Source organism: Lynx rufus, unplaced genomic scaffold, assembly GCF_022079265.1.
Source record: "Lynx rufus isolate CCGP_SWC_20201006 ecotype Redwood Valley unplaced genomic scaffold, mLynRuf1.p SCAF_2, whole genome shotgun sequence".
In the NCBI taxonomy this organism is placed as follows: Eukaryota; Metazoa; Chordata; class Mammalia; order Carnivora; family Felidae; genus Lynx; species Lynx rufus.
The window spans coordinates 11,712,119-11,738,365 of NW_025814834.1; the positions used below are offsets into that span (position 1 = coordinate 11,712,119).

General features: G+C 42.4%; 1 protein-coding gene across 1 annotated transcript in view; it reads left to right on the top strand.

Annotated features, from left to right (window-relative positions):
• Positions 1 to 26,247, top strand: part of COL4A4 (collagen type IV alpha 4 chain) — a 131,262-nt gene that overhangs the window by 75,682 nt on the left and 29,333 nt on the right. Inside the window, exons 25-37 of the mRNA XM_047084175.1 lie at positions 1,830 to 2,013; positions 3,417 to 3,485; positions 4,698 to 4,805; positions 5,289 to 5,507; positions 7,873 to 8,034; positions 8,990 to 9,160; positions 9,634 to 9,777; positions 12,620 to 12,727; positions 13,813 to 13,994; positions 14,855 to 14,918; positions 19,322 to 19,396; positions 22,985 to 23,092; positions 23,695 to 23,802. Of these exons, the coding sequence (XP_046940131.1) occupies positions 1,830 to 2,013; positions 3,417 to 3,485; positions 4,698 to 4,805; positions 5,289 to 5,507; positions 7,873 to 8,034; positions 8,990 to 9,160; positions 9,634 to 9,777; positions 12,620 to 12,727; positions 13,813 to 13,994; positions 14,855 to 14,918; positions 19,322 to 19,396; positions 22,985 to 23,092; positions 23,695 to 23,802 (1,702 nt within the window). The remainder of the gene's footprint in view (positions 1 to 1,829; positions 2,014 to 3,416; positions 3,486 to 4,697; positions 4,806 to 5,288; positions 5,508 to 7,872; positions 8,035 to 8,989; positions 9,161 to 9,633; positions 9,778 to 12,619; positions 12,728 to 13,812; positions 13,995 to 14,854; positions 14,919 to 19,321; positions 19,397 to 22,984; positions 23,093 to 23,694; positions 23,803 to 26,247) is intronic.

Here is a 26,247-nt window from a genome sequence, read left to right on the forward strand (position 1 = left end):
TTTTTCAAACATGATTTGGGTGGAGACCATGTGGAGGTAACGGAGGTCGTAAGAAAAGACAATGAGACATGATCCTGGGCTTAGGAACTTAAAGTATCACGGGTACATGAGGCATGTTTGGATGCCTACATTATGTTTTATTCACATCATTAATTTTCTTTTTTTTTTGAGTTTATTTATTCTGATAGAGGCAGAGACAGAGAGAGCTGGGGAGGGACAGAGAGAGAGGGGGGAGAGAAAGAGAATCCTAAGCAGGCTCCATGCTACCAGCTGCAGAGCCCGATGCAGGGCTCAATCCCACAAACCATGAGATCATGGGCCGAAGCCAAGAGTCAGACACTTAACCGATTGAGCCACCCAGGCGCCCCCACATCGTCAATTTTCCGAAGAGCAATCCGTTTTCACATTTTATCCTAGGAGATGGAGGCCGAGGGTGTGTTACTCAAGGTCACCTATCTGTCGAGTAGACTACACCGCAGGGAAAACCCCAGTCTGTCTTATTCTGTCTTATGCCAAAGCATGTGCTGCTTTCACCAGCCTGTGCTGCCTGCCATCAACAGTGTCGTAATAGAGAAGGACTAACTTCTGATTTATAGGCGCTCCTTCAGACAGATGGTATGTGAGTAAGAGAAGCCTGGAAGTCAAACCAGGGTAGATGGTCAGAAGTCTCTCTCGTCTTTCGGCTGATACCAAGTATCATGATAATCATGAACGAAGTCTGCCTTAGATTTGGCAATCCCTGTTTTGTTTACTCTCCCGCTTCAGGAACTATCTAGAAGCCAACGTCACTGAGTGGCAATGGTCCTCGGGTTCCGATCTAATTGTGAAAAACCAAAACGTACCCTAGGTCGCATTAGGTGAGGGGTTTCTATAATGGTCTAGAGCGGTCCTCCTAGATTTGTTGAACCAATCCAGATTCACAAGACTGTCATCACCCACATGTGAGACCAGGCTACTCGGGAAGACAGAAGACACAGCCCTCAGCTTGCCAGCAGGGTAGCATCAGACGTGCGTCGCTCGTATGCAAGACCCCTGGTAGCTGTTCATTCGGTGGGAGAGAGTGAAACGAGATCCACACACAGCACATGCGCCAGCAGCGTTGACTGAGAGCCTCCTGCCCCACAGGGACACGGCCTGTGGAGACCCCACAGGGAACCACCGCTCAAGGGAGCCCCAGCAAGGACTCTGCACAGGTCTTCATAGTTTTCCAGACCAGATGCAAGTTTTGCCACCAGGGATTGACGTTACCATAAGCAATGTTGCCTTGTAATATATTTGACATCCAATTTTTAGGAAGTTTCCAGAGGAACAGAACTAGGCGGTTAACCAAAGGTCAAATTCTTAAAGCAGGAGAAGGAAGTGTTGGTCAGCCCTCTCCTTGCAGGCGTGGAGGGTGATTGAGTTTATCCTGTGTCTTCTCATAAGAATGCAGGAAAACAGTTTCAAGGACCTAAGAATTTATTTATTCAGCTTGTAAGCCTTCTTTCTTACCTCCCTCAATTGACATATTTCCGTATTTCATTATATTTGGTATTAGAGAGTTGTTCTAACAAAAAATTTCTAAATTCTGTATTGAGTACATAACACAGCTTTCTGTATTTGAGGTGGACCCCCCAGCCATAGCATCTATATGTTTGTAAATTTTTATGTAAAGGATGAAGAAGAAACTAAGTTACTCATCTATTGGTGATTTAATAGTTTGCTATTGAGGAACTGTCTACTGGAAATATGAAGTTTTTCCATGTGCTTCTATAGACTATGGCAATGGCTGCTTTGGGTTTATGGACTTGCAAAGATTGGTAGTTGACTCACGATGCAAATGTTCCCAGGGGGATCATGAAGACGCAGCCCCAGGTGCAAAAGGGTCTCCTGGATCGCCGGGGCCCCCGGGCAGAACAGGACCTAAGGGACAACCAGGACTAGGATTTCCCGGGCCACCAGGAGAAAGAGGGCCACCAGGAGCTCCAGGCCGTCCCGGCGAGAGGGGCCTTGAGGGCTTGAAGGGTCAGAAAGGTAATTTTGAAGGTTTTGTGTTACAGAATGTCGGGGGGAAAATAGTAGAAGCTAAAGCGATCCTCTCTTTGGGGCCAAACTATTGTAGCAGAACCACTAAATAAAATTCCTTCAGGCTGCTGTTCAAACCTTGAATATTTCCAGACAAATAAAAGCATTACAGCACAATCAATATTTACAACAAATTCTTAAAATACTAAAATGTCTTTGTTGCATTATTTGTCTAGCATGCCAAAATTGTCTTCATTCATTTCTCAATCCCAACTTATGCAATCTGCATTAAATTTACATATATATTCAAAATATCTATTTGTTTATAGTCTTTTGAGACAACGCAGTGTATTTTAATAAAAAACACCAGTATTTCATTTAAAAAATACATCACTGTCCTTGAAAACCCATTTGTAGGCATTCTAGAAAGAAAGAAAAAAGGAAGGCATTTCAAATATATTTGACAGTTATTTGAATTTAAACAATAAAGTGACTTGCAGTATTATAGCTGAAAACTTTTGAAAAGGCTGGAGAAAGAATTTAGATTTTTTTCTTTTGCAATATGTGCATATACCTTGGATTACGTTATTAACTGCGAAGTTTTAGAATGAAATAATATCTTTGGTTCTTGCTTCAACCACATAGAAAGGCAATATTTTGGCCCTCAATAAGGTTTAAGATTATGGTTCTGGACCCATCAAAATATAACAGTATTTTTATTCATTTGGTACATTTTTGATTTGAGAGCATATGAAGTAATACATTATAATTATTTCTATGAGAAAAGAGAAATGTTCTATTTTAAAGGGGAAGGAAACTGAGAGGCACAAGCTTCGGAGTCTTACTGTCTTGACCATGAAAATGGCGGGTGACAACGATCACATTGTGGAGTCATTAAAAAAATTCAAGAGACAATACATTTGAGGCCACTGACTCATGGTAGCCCCTCCCTGAATGGCAGCTGGTATTAATGTCTCAGCGCCCCCGCCCCCCGTCATCTACACACTCCCACAGCCAACCTGGGAGTCAGATCTTCTGAACTCAGTGTCAGATGTTGCTGTGATTTCCTGCTTTACCAAATCTTCTGATTCCATTGTATTGGATATCGTTGAGCCTATAAATGCATTGTTTTCTTCTAGGCTAGTAAAACTGATACTTCTTGCAATTTTTCCTATTCCCCCTATGTTTATAGCTGTCTGACCGTTGAAGTTCAGATTTCAGGACCGAGCTTCTAGAAATTCAGAACAAAGGTAGTTTAAGTGATCTAACGATACTTGGGGTCCTCTTATCCCTTGGATGCCATATATACTACATGAAAAGAATATCTTGATTGAGTTGTCTTTGGGATTCATGTTACATGGGGCTATCAGTTGTGTGAATGCCACTTTTTTTTTTTTTTTTTTTCATTCCAGGCGATACAATTTCTTGTAACGTAACCTACCCTGGGAAGCCAGGACCTCCAGGTTTTGATGGAGCTCCAGGTATGATCAATGAGAAGTTAACTGTTTTACACACACCACAGAGTAAAAGAACTAGTAAGACAGATGAACCAATAGTTCATCATCAGGCAACTAATGAGGATATTTCTAAAACTCTTACTGGGTTTTGAGGGACTATGGGAAGCCAGTATGAGTGGTAATTCCCATTGGGACTCTAGTCTACTGGTTTGGGCACCCTCTAGGTGGGTTTTTAATTTTTTTTAGATCTCTGTGTAACAAAATTTACCTTGATTTGATCACAAATCAGTAAAAATGTCTGCTCTTTGAGAATTTAAAAACTGTATTTCCTATGCCCCAAGAGTGAATAATGATAATTTGCTTACTGATTACATTTTACTCTCTTCTGTTTTCCAAATCTCAAGGGACATGAACACTCAAAGTTGAAGTTGGCAGATGCACCTCCTTTAAAGTTATTTTAGCTGAAATCACTTACAGTAGGAAATGTCAGAATGGTTTTTATCTTTAATTAAAAAAAATTTTTTTTAAATCTCAATTCCTTTTGCAGGTGCTTTTTGCCTATACTTCATTTGAGGGCAAATTCAGTAAGGTGCAGGGAAGTAGATTTTGGCCTTCACCCAGCAGGCCACATATCTTTCTTTCTACAGAAGGGGCTATGCTCTAATATTTGTGTTGACACAGAGCAGAGGAACCAAAAGGTTCATCTGAGTGCTGGTGTATGTCTCAAAGGCTTTCAGGAAGAATCCTTTATGTATGACTTAAAGTATACTAACAAGGGGCACCTGGATGTCTCAGTCAGTTAACTGTCCGGCTTCAGCTCAGGTCATGATCTCACGGTTCGTGAGTTTGAGCCCCACGTCGGGCTCTGTGCTGACAGCTCAGAGCCTGGAACCTGCTTCAGATTCTGTGTCTCCCTCTCTCTCTGCCCCTCCCCCGCTCACAGTCTCTCTCTGTCTCTGTCTCTGTCTCTCTCTCTCTCTCAAAAATAAATAAACATTAACTTCTTTAAAAAAAATGAAGTACATGAACAGGATTATTCTTTGAAACACTTATTTGCAGCACGTGATTCATAAAATGATTATGTAAACCAGGCGAGGCAACATCTTCCATAAAGTAGAAGTGCTCTGAAAAAGACCGCATAGAGGTTCTTTGGGTTTTTTTTTTTTTTAAATCACCTTAGTTTGTTCTCATTTCATTTGTGTTTTACTGAGTCTGGGTTTGGTTGTTCTTGTTTAGGACCAAAGGGACTTCCGGGCCCTCCGGGCGCTCCAGGGTTGAGGTGTTTAGATGGGCCAAAGGGTCAGCGTGGCAAACCAGGAATATCAGAAATACCTGGTCCACCTGGTAAGTAAGTGGTTTTCAGTTAAGAATGTGTGTAGACCTCGAAACTCTATGGCCTTAGTAAGCAAATGGCCCACGGATCCCTAGATCATGGGGGGATGTTTTTTCTTGAAACACTAAGCTCTTAGCTATGTTTTGATAATTTTTAGGTTCTGGTAATTTTGTAAATCCTCAGGGCTCCTTCCACCTGAAAGCATGAGTTATAGACTACTGTTGGTCTGTTATTTGGTAGAAACTGCTCAGTACAGACAGACTGCCAGTGGATGAAAGCGATTAGGGAAACATTGTTGGCTTCTAGAAAACACAAACTCACAACGTATTTTCCTGTGAAAGGTGGCAAAGCAACGTTGCCTATTAAGTTACTCTGAATTTTAGTTACGTATCCCTGTGTTTTTTTTTTAATGTGTTTTTATCAAAGTAGTAGTCTTACATTTGTATTGGTTCTATATTTGTACCTTTAACAATTGAAACAATATTTTTCGATAGGTTTTCGTGGTGACGTAGGAGATCCAGGTTTTGGAGGTGCAAAGGGGTCCTCCCTTCCCGGGCCCCCAGGCTCTCCCGGTTCTCGTGGAGCAAATGGGCAGAAAGGAATCATGGGAGACACTGCCTACGGCCACCCAGGTCCCCCGGGAGAGAGAGGTCTTGCAGGGGTGCCGGGGTCAAAAGGACACAGAGGTGATCCAGGACCTCCAGGCTTTGCAGGTATGAGGGCTGTCCTGTCCCTGTGGTCCATAAAGCTGGCTCAGGTCTGCAACAGGTCACTGAAGACTATTTAGACTATCTAGCCTTAGAAGTCTAGAATGCAAAATGTCCCCCCAGGCGTCTTCCCTCATAAATGAGCACTGGTCACATTTCAAGTAACCTGAGTCCTTAGTGTTGCCTTTGCATTTTACTGGTTCCTTTCGAATCCAGGGCAGCTCACTGTGACTCCGTCAGTTCAGTTTGATTCAGCAGCTACTGGACATCTGCCTGCTTCGGACTCAGGACAGTATGTTAGCTCTGTAAACGCCCAAGGAGCAGGGCCCGGGGAACATGCCCACTGCCAAAGCCAGGTTGAAGGACCACCTGTAAGAGGAGGGGCAGCTCAGGGAGGTGGAACAGGGTGAGATGGTATTTAGGGAAGCCCCATGGAGGAGCTGGGGGTGGGCTGGGCCCTGGCACACAAGCTGTGTCATTTGAACAGGTGACAGGGTGGAGAGACTTTCGTCCCAGCAGGGGCAGCAGGCGGGGAAGGTGGGAGGATGGCCCTGGCACTGATTTTCATCCATTTCCAAATTCACCAAGGATTCTTCAGGATCCTCAGCAGAGGTCTTTAGATTTAATGTGCTTAAAAATAAGCCTGGGTCAGGGCCATGAAAATCATCTTCTGGGCCCCAATCTCAGAAATTTTGATTCATTACATCAAAATTGGATGGGGGCCAGAAATTCCATCTGAACTTACTTAGCCTTTTGGGTGATGGGGACCAAGAGTGGACCCCAGACTGGAGTTTTACAAACACTGTTCTGGGTCTTTTCTGACAGTGGATGGGCCAGCATTTATTAGGTGTCCACAGTAGTATCATAGTACAGGGCACGTGGAGGACAAGGGACTAAGCCACATTCTGTGTCACCAGGGAGCTTACTAGTTCTTTAGTTTGTAAGTCAAAATATTCATATGCAAAACCCCAATTAGTTGGAAAGTAACAAGATAATGTATTATCTGAGTCAGTAAAAATAATTTTGACTTAGTAATTTGCTATTTCACTTGTGAAGATGTATCTAAGGGAAATGTTCAGCAGAAGATGAAGGTTATTATGAAAATACTCTTGGGGGCACCTGGGTGGCTGAGTCGGTTGACCATCTGACTCTTGACTTTGGCTCAGGTCATGATCTCACGGTTCGTGTGGCCCTGAGTCAGGATGTGCTGACGGCCTGGAGCCTGCTTGGGATTCTCTCTCTCCCTCTCTCTCTCTCTGCCCCTCCCCAGCTCCTGAACATGCCGTCTCCCTCTCTTTCCCTCTGTCTCCCTCTCTCTCCCTCTCTCTCTGCCCCTCCCCAGCTCCTGAACATGCTGTCTCCCTCTCTTTCCCTCTGTCTCCCTCTCTCTCTGCCCCTTCCTAGCTCATGCACCATGCTCTCTCTCTCTCTCTCAAAATAAATACATAAACATAAAAAAAATACTCTTATATCATCCACATTAGAGGATGGGAACAATAGAGTTAAGTAATACATACACTCTCTCCCTCTCTCTTCCTCTCTCTCTGCCCCTCCCCAGCTCCTGAACATGCTCTCTCTCTCCCTCTCTCTCAAAATAAATACATAAACATTAAAAAAAATACTCTTATATCATCCACATTAGAGGATGGGAGGATGGGAACAATAGAGTTAAGCAATACACACGCACACACACTCTCTGTCTCTCAAAGGAATACTATTCAGCTTTTAGCAATTAAAATTATATTTATAAAGATTACAACAAAATAAAAGAAATTTGCAGATTCATATGCAATGTGAAATAATTCAACAATCGAGTGTGTGCTGTGATCACTACCTTAAAAATATAAACATAAGAACAAAAGTATGATGAAAACTGGGAAAAATAAAAAAAAAATTAGGTTAGGGCTTGGAATGATGGGGGATTTTTTTTTTTTTCTGAAAATTATGACACTGCGTCTCCAGTCAGTAGAAATTTAAGAGTTCAAGTGACGAAGTAGCTTACAAAAAGCACGTCCATACAGTGCAAACTGGGTGGGCGAGCATTGTGGCGATTTGGTGTGAAGCCCGCCACCATGTTAGAGGTTAATTAGAATCAGGAAGAACTGTGTAGTTTTTAAATTTGCATAAGCAGCTTTTTTGTTGTCTATGCAACGTTATCAAGGAACTCTCTGAGTAATGCGTGGTTTTCCCATTCATTTGGAGCTCGCTACCATCTATGATAAGAAAATCCTGTGCGAGACTTAACTCCTGTGAGCACTGAGCCAGGATCAAAACCTTTATTTCTGGGATCAATATGCGTGAACCTTTTGTTGCAGGCTGACTCTATACAGTTTCGTGCCCGGAGGGTCAGGAGTGCGTTGTATCATTTCAGGGCCGGCTGGTTTGCCCGGATTCCCAGGTCTCAAAGGCCCCAGAGGCAGAGAGGGAAGTGCTGGGTTTCCAGGGATCCCAGGTCCACCTGGCCATTCCTGTGAAAGAGGCGCCCCAGGAACACCAGGGCAACCCGGACTCCCCGGGGCTCCGGGCAGTCCAGGTAAGTGTCGGCACATGTCAAGACCTCTGTAGGGTCTGCAGCTTGACTCTTCTCACCAAGGAATAGGATCGCCTGCTGCTTTTTTACCAAAGGACAGAACCAAGACTCTTGGGGCAGAGACCAAGGACTGTACTATTCACAGAACGGCAAGTAGCACGAGCTTCCTGGTGGCTCGTGTCATTTCCCCTTGTCCCCCTAGTGTCATGGGGGCAACAGAAGCGGGGTTAGATGGGTGTTACACATGCAGTGGGGTGCAGCATCCGAGAGGAGCGCTGTGCCTGGGGAACTGGTGCTTTCTAGCAGCCTGCAGAACAGCCAGCTCTGTTGTAGGGGCTGGGGAGACCCAGGAAGAGGCATCTTTCAACACAAGGTGCTGGAGGGCTATTTCCAGTGTGATCTCCACTTACCATGTGCTTTGTCACCTGTTGTGCAAATCCTGTTGGATTCATCCAGATGTAGGGATCCGCCCTCTCAGTGCATCAAAGCGAGGTTGGGGCCATCCCTGCCACCGCTGCTTTCTTCTTGGCACCCATACTCCTAGATGACATTGCTGTGACTTCTATAATCCCCTGTGGTGAACACGACCAAAGTTCACTCGGCCATAGCTTCAGGAAACACCTGGAAAGTTTTCTTCTATTCGTCTCAAGAGTAAATGCTAATAATAATAATTTCATTCTTCATCCTTATCCATTTTCCATTTTTCAAATGCCCTTCATAGTACTCGTGTCTCTCTACTGGAAGGTAGTTTTTCAAGTCACCTGCCTTTCTTTTTCTAGCAGCCAGGGAAATAGGTTCTTAGGCTGATGGAGGCTTGCCATTGTGATTTGAGCCGATAACCAGTGTTTCATAGGCACAGAGACACAATTTAAGTTATCATGAATTCTTTTCTTTCCTGCCCCGTGTGTGAAGCCAGTCTTCAGTCTTCATATGTTATTGTCATTGTGGTTTGTCTCAGGCGCCCCAGGTTGGAAAGGACAGCGAGGGGATGTGGGGCCTCCTGGTCCGGCTGGAATGAAGGGTCTCCCTGGAGTCCCAGGACGGCCAGGGGTAGATGGACCCCCCGGACCCCCAGGGCTCCCAGGCCCCATAGGCAATGATGGACTGCCTGGTCTTCCAGGCCCAAAGGGTGGGTAGTGCTTTTCCGTTATTTCTCCCTTTTTATAAACCTCAAGTCCATTGCTAAGTAAAGAGGTAGGTAGATGGGAGAAGGTGGGTGGGGGTGTTAGGTCCACAGAACCCGTAAACACTTCTGCTCGACAGGGTAGAGCCGATAAGGTGTAGGGTCAGAGCCAAGGTACTTCTGTTTTGGATGAGCCCCCACCCTCCAGCCCCGTGTCCCTCGCTCCTGGTCCCCTTAAAGCATTGTGGGGTCAGGGCTCAGAAGACATAAAGGCTTCACTTCAGCTCTGTGGGGCGGAGAGCTGAGTAGGCGAGCACGGCCATCACACGCCGTGAGGCTGACGGCGGTGGTTTACCTTCAGGACAAGCTGAGGTACGCGGGCGGGCACACCTCCACGCTGACAGCAAGCCCCACGCGTCTAGGAAGCAAAGTAGCTTTTAAAATGGCTTTTCTAAAACTTCATGTTCTCATTTCATCAGGATCCCAGGGGCTGCCTGGCTTCCCAGGTTTCCCAGGGGAGAGAGGAAAGCCTGGCCTGGAGGGGCACCCTGGCCGTAAAGGGGAACCAGGAGAGAGGGGTCGGCCTGGTTTCCCCGGAGACAAGGGGGTGAAAGGCGCCAAAGGTAAATGCGGTTAACAGCACGATGATGATGCAACATGTCTTGTGTCTGGTGTTTGATCAGAATGGGTAAATACGGTCTTTGAAAAATAAATGGGACTTGGGATGCCTGGGTGGCCCAGTTGGTTGAGTGTCTGACTCTTGATTTCAATTCATGAGTTGGAGCCTTGAGTCGGGCTCTATGCTGACCACAAGGAACCTGCTTGGCATTCTGTCTGTCCCTCTCTCTCGCCACCCCACCCCCCACCACACGTGTGCTCTCTCTCTCGTTTTATCTCTCAAAATAAGTAAACATTTAAAGCAATTTAAAAAAAAGGAAAAAGAAACGGGACTATCCTGAAGCTTGGATTCCTCTTCCTTTTAGATTGCAGGTGTTTGTTTTAGAATTTTAAACTACTTCATTTTCCTTACCTCTCTATCACGTCGCATATAGCTGATAAATGGATTGCTCCATTAATAGGAAAAAAAGAATAACAGATGCTTTGATTTATAGCTATTGAGTTTGAGAGAACCTTCTCACCTATTGGGAAGGGAGTACAGGTAGGGCCCCTGGCCCCCAACCCGTTTCAATTTTTCTTCCTTCCTTCCTTCCTTCCTTTCTTCTTTTTCTTTTCTTTTCTTTTCTTTTCTTTTCTTTTCTTTTCTTTTCTTTTCTTTTCTCTTCTTTTCTTTCTTTCTTTCTTTTTCTTTCTTTCTCTTCCTTCCTTCCTTTCTTTTCTTTCTTTCTCTTTCTTTCTTTCTTTCTTTCTTTCTTTCCTGTTTCTTTTTTCTTTCTTTCTCTTTCTTTATTATTTTTTTTAAATTTTTTTATGTTTATTCATTTTTGAAAGAGAGAGAGACAGAGACAAGCAGGGGTGGGGCGGAGAGAGAGGGGACACAGAATCTGAAGAAGGCTCCAGGCTCTGAGCTGTCAGCGCAGAGCCCGACGCGGGGCTCAAACTCATGAACCACAAGATCATGACCTGAGCCGAAGTCGGATGCTCAACCGACTGAGCCACCCAGGCACCCCTCTTTCTTTCTTTCTTTCTTTCTTTCTTTTGAACGAAAACATAATTTTTTTTTTTTTTTTTTAATAAAGAGCCAGATAGTAAAGATTTTAGGCATTGCAGGCTGTATGGTCTCTGTTGAAACCATTCAGGTCAGCTTTGGCAGCATGAAAGCAGCCAGAGACAGCAGTGAAACATGCTAACATAGCAATGTTCCAATCAAATTTTGTTCATGGACACTGAATTTGAACTTCATTTAATTGTCACATGTCATAAAATATTATTCTCGTTTTGAGTTTTCCCCCTAACAGTTTAGAAGCGTAAAAATCATTCATAGCTCACAGATTATACATAAACAGGCTGCAAGTGAGATTTGGCTCTCCAGTTGTAATTTGCAGACCTCTGAACTGTAAGAAGTCCATTTTCACCTGAGCCGTGAGTTATGCCTCCCCCAAGCTTCATTTAAAGAAGGAGTTGTCATTGCTATTAAAAAATAAAAATTGCAAGACCACTGGTTTAAATGTTCTGTGTCCGTCCCTGTTAAATATTTACTTTTACCAATTAGCCATGAGGCTGCAGTGAGTGAAGGTAACGTTTCATTTCCAGGGTTGAGAATGAATGCTTGACAATTTCTAGAAACAAGTTTTTTGTCCTTAAAGCTTTTGGGGTAAATAGCCTCCTATAAAATTCAAATAGCTTTTACTTCTTTTTTTGTTTTTAAGTTTATTTATTTATTTTGAGAGAGACAGACAGAGAGAGAGAGAGAGAACAAGAAGGGGAGGGGCAGAGAGAAAAAGAGAGGGAGAGAGAACATTTCAAGGAGGCTCTGCACTATCAGTATGGAGCCTGACGAGGGGCTCGATCCCACAAGCGGTGAGATCATGACCTGAGCCAAAATCAAGACTCAGACGCTTAACCGACTAAACCACCCAGATGCCACCTTCTAATTACTTTTACTTCTTAGTTGATTGATTCTACTATTATGTTTTTGTTTTACTAGCCTGTAAATTTATTACATAGAATCAAGGAATCACAGTCACTCTTTGCTAGCGTAGCCTGAGTGATATTTGCTATGCTACTATGGTCTCCAAAATAAAAAACAAAAATTAAGAAAGTAATATTACACTGTGTTTTAACTAACTGGAATTTAAATAAATAAGTAAATTTTTTAAATGCCCTGATTTGTGTTTGCTCCCATGGTGTAAATATTCCCACCATGGCTTTTTTTTTTTTTTTTTTTTTTAAAGCTGCCAACAGTTTAACAACTGGCTTACAAAATTCTTGTATTGTTAATAATTGGCTTTCACCTTGCTGGTATGAGCCCACTTGAACACACTTCTCCAACTGGACAGTGTTTACAAAAATCAGATGGAAACATCATACATTTTTCCTACCTTTCAGAATTCTCTGTGTGGAGCAGCAAGTTGAAATAAGTGTTCTTTTAGTGTAAGGAAAATAATAGAGTGTGGCCAGGAAGGAGAGGACGGGGAACTGAAAAATATGCAATGGGCAATTCACGTTTAACAGGATAAACAGACATATTTTAGATCTGGGACTTTTCAAGCCTGTCTTTTGACACTTAAACCTCCGAGACCCATTTGGTTGTTATTTAGCACACATTCACTGATCACTCCCTGTACACCAGACCCTGTTGCCGGACAAGTTGGGAGAGAAATGTAAAAGGCACGGCCCTTCCTTTAGAAAAATAAGTTGATGGTATGGACATCGTGCAAGCTGTAAACATAAGTGCGGTTTAGTAACTGAAATGTGGATTTGCAAACCGGACGTAAAATGCTGTAACAGAAGAATCACATGTGTGGTCCTTCTGTTTGTCTTCTCTTGCATCATTAATATCTCAAGGAGCAAGGGGACCCCCAGGAGATGAAGGAGAGATGGCTGTAATTTCCCTAAAGGGGAAAACCGGGGAACCTGGACCTCCTGGAGATAGTGGATTCCCAGGAGCAGAAGGTAAGCACTTAGATTTTTTTAAGACTGAATCAAATGAGTAGACTTCTTTTTGGATCGTTCAAACAAGCATGCGTATCAGACAGCTTTCCTAATAATGCTGAGATTAGGAAAGGTCATCTTTCCAAGATATAACTATACCCAGATTAACCTCGTGCTGTATTTTTCTTTTGCTTTTCCGTGCCAGCACTTCAAATTCATAGGTATGTATAGGTTTGAACATTCCAAACTAAGACCAATCCTAAGATTATGCCTATAGTTCCAGTTCCAGGTTTAAAGTACCCCTGTTTTTGGTGACTGGTATTAAAATGAATAATTTTTTTTAAAGTTTATTTATTTATATAGTAGGGGAGAGGCAGAGAGAGAGGGAGAGAGCAAATCCCAAGCAGGCTCCGTGCTGTCAGTGCAGAGCCTGATGTGGGGCTCAAACTCACCAACCATGAGATCGTGACCCAAGTCGAATTCAAGGGTTGGATGCTTAACCACCTGAGCCACTGGGCGCCCCGAATAATTTTAATTATTAAAATTGATTGTCTAGGTCATTTTGACCGTTCTTCTCGGTCTTCAGTGTGCAGATGAACCCCGGGGGCTCTTGTGAAAACGCAGATCCTCAGTCAGCGGATCTGGGGCAGCCCAACTCTGCCTTTCTAACAGTCACCCCGATGGCTGTGCTGCTGCCCCTCAGAAACACTGTGTGGCAAGGATTTTGACCACCACAGTTGTGTTCTCTTTCCCAAGTTCAGATTTAGTCTGCACGAAGCCTGGCTCTTGTCTTGGCTCTCTCCTGAGCTAGTTGTTAGGGGGCGAATGTCTTTTAACTGGTCCGAGGTTCTTCCTCATTTGTAAAATGAGGGTGTGAAAGCGAACGACCCTGCATGCCCATTCCTACCTCGGGTGTCCCCAGCTCTCTTCGCGGACGCTTCTTCCACTGAAGCCAAAAACCATCACAGTGTGGCTGAGGGCAGGAATTCGGATTTCCAAAACCCTTGGCTTCATCTCCTAAATGTAGCACCCACACCCTCAAGCCTAACTATTGCCCAGCCCAGGATTTCCTCAAAGAGGTTTGTTAACACTTCCAACCCCATCAGGTGATAAAGGCAATCCGGGGATGCAGGGGAGGAGAGGAGAGCCGGGAAGATACGGACCACCTGGATTTCACAGAGGGGAGCCTGGTAGAACCGGGCACCCGGGGCTCCCTGGAGCCCCAGGCCCTCCAGGCTCACCCGGGCTGAGAGGCATTATTGGTTTTCCAGGATTTCCAGGTGACCAGGTAAGTGGCTGCTGTTGGGGAGGAAAGAAATAATAAAACCCTTTTGCTCTCGGGATGCCGATAAGGAGTCATGATTTGCCAGTATATATCATTGTCGTTTTACCGGGTTTGAGAATAGAAGGGATATGCCAAAGGAAGGATGGAGCCTTCTGGCAGGCTATGAGGTAATTATAGTTTTTGGCCAGTGTTCATGCCTGTTTCTCGTAACAGATGACCCGGTCACTTACTCCACGTACTGTACCCCCAGCCTAGTTTAAACAGCTCTACCGAAATTTATCTCATGACTAATGGTTTATCGGAGTCAAGAATCATCTGAAATATAACCCAAATTCTGGTTTCTAAGTCTTCCTATCGAGTTGCAGATATCACAGATTTTTCTGTAAATACATTTGGTCTTCATAACCATGAGTGAAATACTCCCTTGGGAAGCCAGGAAGTACCTAACATGTAGGAGCCTACATCATAATTTCCAGAAGATGTATATAATTTGCTACCCATCATTTGGCATCAAGTAGATTTTTTAAAAGTTTTTGGTAAAAGAAAAAAAAATGTCTTCTGACAATGTTTTATTTGGTATCAGTTTGCTCATTCAAAACTTAAAATTCAAGTCATGTGATGCAATTACTGTTATGCAGTCAGGAATAGAGAATTGGACGCTACCCGTTAGTACCTCCAATTCTGGGCTTTTAGCAACTTTTAAAAGCTAGGCACATGGAGTAGCATTGCCTGTAATGCATTTCCAATTTTCTTTACCACTGCAAATATATGGACAATGGTTATGGAAGATTATAACGGGATCATGTTGTGAATATGCCATTTGTATGTGAAACCAAACAAGGTCTTTTGTTTTAAACTCTCAGGGTGAACCAGGTTCTCCAGGGTCCCCTGGAATTTCAGGAAGCGATGGACTGAGAGGCCCTAAAGGTATGCTTCGGAAATACAGCAGCCGTCCACCAGGCTTATGGTCCTGGGTGTTCGTAACACCATGGGCACGCACATTTGGCACAAATGAAAAGTTAAATCCATCAAACAAACTGCAACATCCAAGGGCTTCTTTTGATTATTTTTTTAAATTTTTATTTAAATTCCAGCTCTTTTTGCCCTTTTGCTCATTTGTTTTGTTTCTTAAATTCCACATATGCATGAAATCGTATGGTATTTATCTTTCTCTGACTTATTTCGCTTAGCACAATGTTCTCGAGCTCCATCCATATCGTTGCAGATGGCAATTAATATACCATTTCATAAATATAAATATAAGTATATGTATATTTATATGTACATACACAACACACACACCCCACATCTTCTTTTTTTTTCCAACGTTTATTTATTTTTGGGACAGAGAGAGACAGAGCATGAACGGGGGAGGGGCAGAGAGAGAGGGGGACACAGAATCGGAAACAGGCTCCAGGCTCTGAGCCATCAGCCCAGAGCCCGACGCGGGGCTCGAACTCACGGACCGTGAGATCGTGACCTGGCTGAAGTCGGACGCTTAACCGACTGCGCCACCCAGGCGCCCCCCACATCTTCTTTATCCATACATCAAATGATGAATGCTTGGACTGTTTCCATAATTTGGTTATTGTGGATAATTCTGCTATAAATATTGGGGTGCATGTATCCTTTCGAATTGGTATTTTTGTATTCTTTGGGTAAATACCTAGTAGTAAGATTACTGAGTCGTAGGGTAGTTCAATTTTTAACTTTTCGAGGAACCTCCATACTGTTTTCCACAGTGGCTGCAACAGTTTGCCTTCCCACCAACAGTGCAAGAGACTTCCCGTTTCTCTGCATACTCTCCAACACCTGTTGTTTCTTGTGTTGTTAATTGTAGCCATTCTGACAGGAGTGAGGTGATAGCTCATTGAAGTTTTGAATTTCATTTCCCTGGTGATAAGTGATGTTGAGCATTTTTTCATGTATCTGTTGGCCCTCTGGAGGTCTTCTTTGGAACAAGGTCTATTCATGTCTTCTGCCCATTTTTTAATTGGATTTTTATTTTGGGGAGTTTGGGGTTATATAAGTTCTTTATAAATTTTAGACACTAACCCAGCGGTTCTTTTTAGACTGCTAGATAGTCAAGCACTCGAAACACAAATCATCCACACTTGTCATTCGGATCCAAGGGTACCGGAGAGAGAACAGTATGCCTGTAGAGCACACAGGTCTTTCTCCTCAGTGGGGGTCCTTCAGTGGTCTTTGTAGTGATTGCAGCTTCGTAAATGACAGCCCAGGTGCATGAACACCAGATCCACGTTGGTGGGCAGGGTCCACCTTGGCTTATAAGCCTTCTGTACCATAAGACCCAATACCTCTTCTAAGGACTCCATAGATATGACTTTTAGGGTACTGAGACAAGAGTCACAGTGCACAGAGAAGGCCAAGGCCATGACTTCCTACCAGGTGTTAATATTTCACTTAAGAATTTCTGGGCGACATATAACTCATAGTTGGGTCATGTTTACCGTAAGCCAGGGGTCAGCAAGTGTGCTTTTTCAAGGGGTCAGACCACAGATATTTTCAGCGATATGTTCCCTGTTAAAACTACTCAGCTGTGCATGAGAACACCTATAGCATGAAAACAGCCAGACAATACGCAAACAAAAGGTGTGGCTGTGTTCCAGTAAAAATGCATTTACAACAAGCCACAGGTTAGATTTGGCCCCATAAGCCTTGGTTTAACTTGTACCATAACCATGTTGTCTCATAACACAACTGACTTTCTACCTTAATCAGATTTCCAGGGAAACAGAAACAAAGTTAGCTGTGGTTAAAAATGTTCTTAGAGAGGGGTGCCTGGGTGGCTCAGTCGGTTAAGTGTCCAATTTCAGCTCAGGTCATGATCTCATGGTTGTTGAGTTCAAGCCCTGCAAATGCTGACAGCTCAGCGCCTGGGGCCTGCTTCAGATTCTGTGTTTCCATCTCTCTCTGCCCCTCCCCTGCTTGTTCTCTCTCTCTTTCTCTCCAAAATAAGTACACATAAAAAAAATTTTCTTTTAATGTTCTTAGAGAAAGAAAGATTTCATTAACCCTTTATTCAGACACACAAGCAAACAAAAATCAGGGTATCTTAAATTGCGATGTTTGCGTAAAATCTTTAACATTGTAACTATCCTTGCATACCATTGGGTTAATATTTTTCTTTGACTCTTAATTATGATTTACCTTCTTAACCTTAACCTTAACTTCACTATCTGTGAATTCACACGTTTGGTAAGCAGTTATATGTTACTTTATCACAGATTAAAATGAATAACTTTAAAATATAAAAGAGTAGGCCCACCTGGCTGGCTCAGTCGGAAGAGCATGTGACTCTTGATCTCGGGGTTGTGAGTTCAAGCCCCATGTTGGGTGTTGAGAGATTACTGAAAAAGATAATCTTTAAAAAAGTAAAGTAAAATATTAAAGCATAATGAACCACTAAAAAACCTCCCTTACCACCCATGAGACATGTTGTGCATGTTGAGAGACTCCGTAAATAATAGGATAATTGCTATAGGAAAAAAAGAAGTGTGCACACTTATTTATCCAGAAGGAATAACGTAGATATCTTCTTCAGAAATAGTTACAAGTAGAGAAGTTTTCATATTTGAGTTGACACTTTATAGCTTCATGGTTTAAAACTCACTCTTCTTCTGCTTACCTATGCATTTATTATAGTCCCCTCACCTCTCTCAAAATACAAACCTACTTGTTATTTTCTTCATACCTGCTTTTGGCCATGTTTGCAAGGAACCGAAATGCATGCATGGTACCTGGAGTCAAAGGTCTCTCATGAAGCCCATATAAGGGTAATGAATGAAACCCATACTTTAGGCAACCCATGGTTTCTCTTTTGAGACTTTTGCGCTTTTCTTTATGGGCTGTTTCTTTTTCTATCTTTCTTTTTTTATAAATGTTTATTTATTTTTGAGACAGAGAGCGCAAGTAGAGGAGAGGCAGAGAGAAAGAGAGAAAGAATCTCAAGCAGGCTCTGCACTGTCAGCACAGAGCCTGATGAAGGGCTCAGTCTCACGAACCATGAGATCATGACCTGAGCTGAAATCAAGAGTCAGACGCTTACCCGACTGAGTCACCCATGCACCCCTCGGATGGTTCTTACTTATCTGCCAGGTGGTTTCATCATTCTCTATTCAAGATACTTGGGCCTTTCTGGATATGTTTGGATTGCAAACACTCACTCTGTACATCAAAGCATCATGATAACTACATCATGATAATCCTTTTGGTTGCTGCCTCAGTAACCAAGGACCTCAAATTCTCAGTTTGTACTCCAGCTTCTCAAGGAAAGGCTGACTGACCTGGGGTAGACCAGATTCCTACCCCTCAAGCGATCAGCCACAATTAGAAGTAAGGCCAGATGGAAGAGAAATTTCCAGAAGATGTGGTTGGTACCCCTTAGAAAGGGGTGTGAGTGGGAACTATAAATCATGCCTGATTAACTCTCTTATTCTCTCTTATAACTGCATCTATTGTCTTGCCCTCCCGATTCCAACTATTTTGAGTCCCCATTTATAACCAGCTCCCAGCTGTAAGTCCTGTATTGGGAAGGATTCAGCAGTGATGTGGGACAGCTCCATGGTACAGTGGGAGCCATTGCCTAGAGTGGCCTTTGAATGTGTGGTCTCTTGTGAAGTTATCAATAAAATGTGCCTTTGTAATTTTTTTTTTAAGTTTACTTTTAGAGAGAGAGACAGAGAAAGGTAGAACATGAGTGGGGGAGGGGCAGGGGGAGAGGAAGAGAGAGAATCCTAAGCTAGCTCCATGCTGTCAGCGCAGAGCCTGATGTGGGTCTCAAACCCACGAGCCATGAGATCATGACCTGAGCCGAAACCAAGAGTCAGGTGCTTAACCAGCTGAGCCTCCCAGGCACCCCTGTAATTTTGTTTTTACAAGGACGTCGAGTTGAGCTTCCTTATGAGCTTGACATGTGATTGCATCAGTAAAAACAAGGGCAGTTTCTGCTTTTTGTTTCTAAAGCACAATATAAAAATATAGTCACTCAATGCCAAGTAATTTCTTAGATACCTAAATTTGAAACTATTTTAGGGAATTTAAAAATTCAAACATTAATATCTATAGTTTCTTATGATTGTTATGAACTATAAAAGTTGTGTGTGTGTGTGCGCACGTGTGTGTGTAAATCACATCTTGCAACTGTGTTTCCAATTGTTCTTATATAGGAAAAACCCCTATTTTTCCAAAAATTCCTCTGGAACATTTGAAGATAAACTCTAAAGATAAATATGACCATTATTAAGTCACTTGTATGAAACAAAATTAAATTCTCATAAGTAATATTATGTGCATTTTATCACTTACAGGAAACAAAGGGGACCCTGCTAGTCAGTTTGGCCCACCTGGTCCCGAGGGAGAACCAGGTAGCCCTGGATGTCCAGGTATAGCTACATATTTTTTCTTATTAAAACAAAAAAAATAAATTTGGTTTGAGAAATTGAGCAATTACTTTATACTCCTACCCAGCAATGATTATATCAGTATTTTCTTCCCCCTTTGCCCGTTAAGATACATCTCAGAAGGATTATGTCTCAACACTGCCACCGCATCGTTGGCCTAGAAGGACATCAGATTATGCACCAGGGGTTCTCAGTCTTTTTCCACCATGGCCCCCTTGACGTATGAGGTTGACATAACAATCCACTCCCCTTGGCATGCCCAGATTTTGACATTTTGGTCAAAAGTGATTATTGCAAGCAATTAAAAGCCAGACCATGTCCCAATCTCTAGAATTATAAATGATACATTAGCAATAACCACTCCCACTGACCACAGCTTCAGGTTGTCATTCCAGCCCTTTCTTTCTTACTCAGAAAATCATATGTGAATGCCAGCGGGGAGTGCCATTGTTGAGATCTCATCGAATATCTCGTTTACCAAATATGTCATTTACTAAAAACCAAACCAAAAAAAAAATTAAACTTCATCACCAACAATGAATCTAAATTGTTCAAAATAGTATTTTGAGAATTGACATGTAGTCCCTCAGAATGGATTGGGATGTACCTGTGAGTTCTTGCCCTCCCCTCGAGGCTTAGGCTTGCTTCAGTACCTGACCCACCGTTGATGAAATATACATGCCTTTTAACTTAGTGATTTTACTTGTAGGAATTTATCTGAATTCGATTATCAGACAAGTGTACAAAGATGCATGCACAGGAGTATGCATTGCATGGAAGGAGCAAATGTCATCCACAAACGATTGGTTAAAGAAGTGTGCAGAATCCCATTCAGCCAATAATGGGCAGGTTAGAAATAGGTTTGTTTTTAGATGGGTCCCTTGTAAATTAAAATATCTCATATTACTAGTTTTGTGTTTTATCTTAAAATTCTCTTTGACAATAGTCATGTTTCATTACCTACACCAGAAGGAATATCTGAGCAGAAGTTTTATCAGAATTTCGTTTTGTTTTGTTTTTATACCACAAGATTGCTAAAAATGGAGTTCTAACAGAAAAACAAGCTATTATAATGGCAAGAACTTTCCACTGTCTTTCATATCCGTCTTTTACCTCTGACCTGGTCAAATAGATTTAGATAACATAATAGTTTAACCAAAATGTACAGCGTAAATGTACATTTGAGGGGAGCTTAACATCATGGAGGTTCCTAATAAATACCAGAGAGAGAAGCCTTAAGAAGGAAAGCCAGTGGTTCAAAGTCAGCCTCCATCATTACTGTCCATGGGATCTTGAATAAGTTGCTCATCATTTGTGAGCTCAGTTTCTTACTTATAAACTGGCATAATTATAGGATTGTTTTTGAGGATCAAATAAGATTCCTTGAAAGCAGTTTGTTAACTGAAAATTCCACATTTACTGGTATTTTCATGTAAACCATGAAGATAGTAAGATTTTATAAGCTGAAACTAGTTTCCAACTGGAGGCTTTTAATATTACCTAGTATTTTAAGGTAAAATTTATCAATCTGAGTTATTTTACACTGAGGCTAGCTTTTTTAAAAATTTTTTTTAAATTCATTTCTTTTGAGAGAGAGAGAGAGAGAATGAGAGCATGAGCAAGGGAGGTGCAGAGAGAGGGAGAAAGAGAATCCCGAGCAGGCTCCATGCTGCCGGTGCAGAGCCCGATGTGGGGCTCAAACTCAGCAAACCGTGAGATTGTGACCTGAGCCATCAAGAGCTGGACACTTAACCGACTGAGCCGCCCAGGCACCCCAGGCTGACCTTTTAAAGAAAGTTTTCCTTAGTGTAATTTCCCTGGTGTCCTGTGGTGTTCACCATTTAAATTGTTCTTTTTCTCATACACCGTAACTTTAGCCTAAAATTTCTAAATTACATGTTTATTCACTGGCACAGAGTTTACCTAAATACACAATTTCCATTGACTGGAAAAAAGCTGCATGGGTTGAATTTGATCGAGTCCAGTGAGAAGGCATACAGCTCACATCTGTCTCAGGGGATTTTACCTGAGCGTACTGGGTTCAGTTTCACTTCCCCCTTTCCATTCAGAGAGAAAACACAGCATAAATTAACTCAGGAGTCCTGTTCTTAATACAGGTGTGACTGGAGAGGCAACCCTTAATTTTTTTCATTTGGAGAGGAGAATAATACCACCTTCCCTTTCCTGCAAGAATGTTTTCAGGGTAAACAAAATAACACACAGTGAGGCCCATAGATCTTAAATTTGATCAGGGAACAGGTATCGATTAACACAGGCTTGTTTCATGTGTGTTGTAATAAATAAGGACTATGCCCCACCATGGGTTTGTAAACACAGAACTCTACACCTATTTGTTGATTCAACTGGCTGATTTCAGCACAGACTATCGGCTTATCCTAGACGTCTAAATTGTATTAAAGTGATACAATATACATAAACACGTGTGGAAATAGTCATCTTCCCTAGTAATCAAATAAATATAATTAAAGTAAATGTGAGATATTATTTCCTTTGACTGAATTAGCAGGAAAAGGAGCCAACAAACCATCAGGTCCTCAGGGAGCACACGAGATCTCGGGGGGTTACACGGGGTGGTGTGAGAGGTGCGGCCCTGAACTGTTAAATAAACCATTCAACAGCCTCTGTCAAGAACAGAATGGTCTCTTCTAAAAGACCAAAAAGGCAACGCGAAATGTTCTCTTCAGCAAGTCTCTGTCCTGAGAAAGAGACTCTAGTAGATTTTTTTTCTTTAACTTAAGGGAAGGAGCCACCAGAAGCAACATGTGGTTCTGGAATGGGACCCAGTGATGACACACGAGCTGTAAAGGACAATTAAGGGCACACTTGGGGCAATTCAAGTATGGAAGGAGTACTAGATGATGTTAACGGTTGTTCTGAAGTTTCTTGGCTGTGATGATGTTATTTTGGCCATGTAGGAGAATGGTGTTTTTTTTTTTTTTCAGGCATGCCTCTTAAAGTATTTAGGAATGGAATTCCTTGATGTCTGTCATTTACTTTGAAATAGTTCAGCATTTTAATGCATTTTTAAAACCCCAAAATAACATATAATGTTACCTAGAAATGTTCTACTCCTAGGAATTTTTCCTAAGGAAATGATTTGATACGACAAAAATCGATTAAAAATGTATAAAGATCATTATGCATAACAGCAAAGAGAAATACCTTGAGTGGCCAATAGTAAGAGAAAATTAGATTAATTAAGGTTAACTCCCTAAGCTATCAGCTAGTCATTTAAAAACAGTAATTAGAAAAATAATGGCAAACTTGGCCATTGCTTATAATACGATGCTAATTTAAAACATCAAAATATAACATCATGGGTCTTATTTGCACATTGTTACACATATGAAAAATTGTATTAAGGTGGGAGGATTCGAAGTGTTTTGTTTTCATATTTTCCTTAATGTTATCTTTTCAATAGAGAAATTATAAATATAAACAAGTAATAATAGAAAAGGATGGCAGGGGCTGTAGTTGGAGATAATTATAGATCCACCATCTCAAAGACCAGTGTCCAATTATTCAGGTGTTTGATCTTTCTTTCTGTAGGACATCTTGGAGCACCTGGAGAGCGGGGCTTGCCGGGTGTTCAAGGGCCCAGAGGACCACCTGGAAGGCCAGGACTACCTGGCTCCTCCGGACCACCAGGCTGTCCAGGTACCTTGAAAGGAGCCTGGAAACTTCCGGGCACTCATCTATCTTCTGGTGTAACGGAAGAGGCCAGCTTTCACTTAGACCTAGTTTCAGATGTGACTCTGCCATTTCCCAGACCTGTGACTTTGGACAGATGACTGAAACTTACCCATTCCTGTCTTGTAAGTTTGAGCTAGTCCAGTCTCATTGGGTTGGTCTGGAAGTAAACGAAGACAACACCTGTTAAGAGCCTGGCAAGGATCCAGGTACAAAGTGATGGGCTGACAGATAAAAGCCCCTTTCCATCCTTCCTTAATCTACCTGCCATTCAGATGCTGGTTTTCTTTTCTCCTTTAGACTTAAGGCAAATGTCACACATTCAGAATATAATGAAAGTTTGAAATTGCAGTTGGCAACTTTAATCACTCCAAAGTGTATTTGCTCCATCTGAGGCTAAGTATATTTTTTTCTCTCTAGAGTTAGGAGGTCTAGGACAAAAAAGTTAAAAAAAATTAAAAAAAAAAATACAATGTTCCCATGTATTAAGAATACAGATGACCTACCTTCCCCATTAAGGTAACTCATATATCAACTGGGTATCTGCAGAACCTCCTTCTTATCCTCAGGTGATCCAGGAGTACCTGGGCTGAAGGGACATCCAGGAGACATGGGGGATCCTGGGCCAAGAGGCATGATGGGGGACCCGGGGACACCAGGTCTTCCTGGAATAAAAGGTAAAAAGGAAGCCCCCCCCATGAGGGCAAATTGCGGTGCTTTTCCTGCCCTGAGTGACACTGATCTTGCTCATGGCTCCTTCCCCTTTCCCACAGATTCCCGTTAGCACCTTCTTCTCCCTCCCTCACAGCTTCAGGCCGTGCATCTAGTCTCTTGACCTGCCTTCTACCAAAATGGTGGTGCTGCCATTTTTTTAGGGCATTCCCCCCAGTGTTTCCTGTAGAGTTCAGGCCTCTTCATTTGTTCTTCCCTTAGATAGTGAGGTGTCTCTGTTACGTTCTAGATTGTGCGTTAGACGCTAGGCACACAATTTTGAGGAAAATAGACATGGTTACTGACTTCATGGAGCTCACAGTGGATGTAGCAAGGGAGACATATTAAAAACATATACGTAAATAAATATATATTTACCAATTGTGTTAAGTGGAAGGAAAAGAATAAAATGCCATGGAGAAAGTTACTCGTATTCGTGAACTTTGTTAGATAAAGAAACATTTTTTTCCTGGTTGCATTTTTGGTCTTTATGGGTAATAGTGCACTGGCTATAAGTGTGGTTACAGTAATATCATATATCATATCACCTGCCATATTTATTTGTTATTAACAAATCTTCATGCTCCTCCATCCCTCCATGGTACTACTTATTCTTCTTTCATCCATTTCTTCCATTTTAGAGAAAAAAAAGCTTTTCATGGCCACTTTGTGTATACTTCTAGCACAGCACCTATATTGTATATTGTTGAGAAGTCTTTCTTACCAAGTAGAAGGTGATTTTATATCCTTGGCATCCAGTGGATACCCAGTAAGTTTTTTGGAGGGCTACTGTAAATATTTTTTTAAATTTTTTAATGTTTATTTTTGAGAGGGAGACAGAGTGCGAGCGGGGGAGGGGCACAGAGAGAGGGAGACACAGAATCCGAGGCAGGCTCCATGCTCCGAGCTGTCAGCACAGAGCGTGACGCGAGGCTCGAACTCACAGACTGCGAGATCATGACCTGAGCCGAAGTTGGACGCTTAACTGACGGAGCCACCCAGGCGCCCCTATATTTTTTAAATTTGTGAGTAAATTAAGAAATAGAGGCATGGACAAATCGAGAATGAACAACTGAGCTAGTAGTGATGAAGATGAGCGTCTTCACTTGAATAAGCAGATGAAGGCTCAAGCCCTGGTTGGTGGATTCCTGTACTCAAGCTCCCCTCCCCTTTCCTCTCAGTTTCCTTCTGCTAGGTGACTCATCCATGTACTAAACTCCGGTCAAATGAAAATTACTTCCTCTCAGAGAGTTGGAAACCCCTCCTTTGGGTTCTTAGTTGCCTCGTTGTTTTGAAAATCCAAATGAAAACTTTCCACACTTTCATCTCTTCCCTCATCGAGTAGTTTTCAGATAATTCCTGTTTTCCAGCAAGTACTAGTGTGGTATGTGTTACTTGGAACAACTCTGCAGAGAAGGGAACCCTTTATTTTGGAGAGTTGGTACACTTGGGTATTTCCATGCGGCCAAATACTTGGCTTCTGCTTCCCAACACCGAACAAGATGTCTTTGCATCGTTCTTCTCCCTCTTCACTGGCACTGAATGTGAAGTGCGGTGATTTGTGATAAATTTAGGGTCTCGGGCAAAATGATCACTTCTTTCAAAGTTTCTCTTTATTTTGAGAAAGGGAGAAAGAGCGTGCATGGGAGGGGCAGAGAGAGAAGGAGAGAGAGGATCCCGAGCACGCTCCACACTGTCAATGCAGAGCCCAACGCAGGGCTTGAGCTCACAAACTGTGAGCTCATGGCCTGAGCCAAAGTCAAGAGTCGGATGCTTAACTGACAGAGCCACCTAGGCACCCCCGCCAAGTGATCATTTTTTATGTTAAAAGTTTATCTAGTGATTGTGGCCATTTGCTGCCACTGGAAATCCCTGTTACCCTGGTGGGGTGTTCTTGGGCACTGTTTTGAGTGTTGGAAGATGAAATCGGTTAAAAAATTTTTTCATTTATTTCCATTATTAACCACTCCTACTGCATTTCCCTTTCTTCTCACCCTCCTAGTTTAATAAAAATAGCAAGGATTTTCAAACCTCTTGGTTTGAAAACAATATACACTCAGTTTGACTGAAATGACCAGGCTCATATCACTATTGTGGGTTTGTCTGTCTCTTGATTTAGTTTGCGTTTATCACATCATTTCACTATGGTATGTTATTAAAATACCAGTAGCTAATGACGTTGACTGAGGAACAGAATTACTTGAAAATTCAGTCTCCCCTCCCCATAGTTCCGTGGTATGAAATAATGAGTTTTTGGGAGAAGGGGAGAAAATGAACATGTTAGCCCGAGTACCCATCGGAACGATACAGACGGATGTTGCAATGGTGCTTCCTGACCATGCAGTGACACTGTTTCGCTGCAAACAGCCCAACAAACGACCGGGCTTTAAAACAACAAAACAAAACCGTGC